This window comes from Aspergillus foveolatus (assembly GCF_047715535.1).
Source record: "Aspergillus foveolatus strain CBS 279.81 unplaced genomic scaffold BDW70scaffold_196, whole genome shotgun sequence".
Lineage (NCBI taxonomy): Eukaryota > Fungi > Ascomycota > Eurotiomycetes > Eurotiales > Aspergillaceae > Aspergillus > Aspergillus foveolatus.
In genome coordinates, this window is record NW_027396260.1 from 12,573 (window position 1) to 13,571 (window position 999).

Consider the following 999-nt stretch of genomic DNA (forward strand, 5'->3'; position numbering starts at 1 on the left):
TGTTGTTGTTGCGGTTAGGCCACCAGGGACTAAGAGATCATTACCCTGCTCGAAGGCAGTAATATTATGCAGAGTGGGACTACAACAGAAAATTAGGCAACAACAGAATACAAGACAAGGAAGGTAGCTATAACTATAACGTCATATATTGTACAATATCATAATCATACAGAATCATAATATGTGCCCCTCTGAGAAAAATTGACATCCTTGTTAATATCTGTTTTTTGTTGGATTCCATATTGGACAATGAGCTCTTCACATCTGTCGAGGTCTTTGGTGTCTCTACAGATAATTATCTATTGAGCTCTATTCTTTTCAACAGACAAGGTATTAAAGGTATTAGGTTCAGTTATGACCTTTGCAGATATAGTGCTTTGCAATAATTCTTTCTGCTTCATGTTATGATCCTGTATAATTATGATATTGTATAACATATAACATTACAGTTACAGTTACCTTCCTTGCCTTGTGCTCTCTTATTGCCTAATTCTCTATTATAGTCCTATCCTATATAATATTACTGCCTTCAAGCAGGGTAATAATTTCCCAGTTCTTAGTAGCCTAACTGCTAGTAATAATAATTATGTCAGAAGTGACTGAACGACGTCAGCCAATCAACCAGCTGCGCCGCAGCCAACGTGTGACAATATCGGAAGAATGACGGCTCGGAGCTATCATACTGGCAATATGAGGCTAAGGCCCGAAGGGGACTAGGGTCATATCTACAATATGAAGGGCATACTAGAAGTATGATCGGGACATAATGGGAGTATGATACCGGCATATGGGGGATATGATGGAGCAAGGTATTTAAGGACGCTCATTTACGATGTAATTAGTTTTGTACTTCGTGTCTTATTTTCGGAAAAACCAAGATAGCCAACATTGTCAAGTTACTTCTGCATTTCATCCTACCTTCCTTGTCTGATCTCAGAATATCCTTAGGACCTATTGAGCCCTACTCCTAAGAAGGACTCTTTTGGCCTTATCTGACAA

General features: G+C 38.7%; 1 protein-coding gene across 1 annotated transcript; it reads right to left on the reverse strand.

The window, feature by feature from the left end:
* Positions 1-589: 589 nt before the first annotated feature.
* BDW70DRAFT_145870 (uncharacterized protein) lies at positions 590-901 on the reverse strand (the record flags this gene model as incomplete). The annotated part of the gene is made up of 2 exons (XM_073738494.1): positions 590-820; positions 851-901. A coding segment is annotated over one exon (231 nt), but the record flags the coding sequence as incomplete, so codon positions are not given.
* Between the last annotated feature and the right edge of the window lie 98 nt (positions 902-999).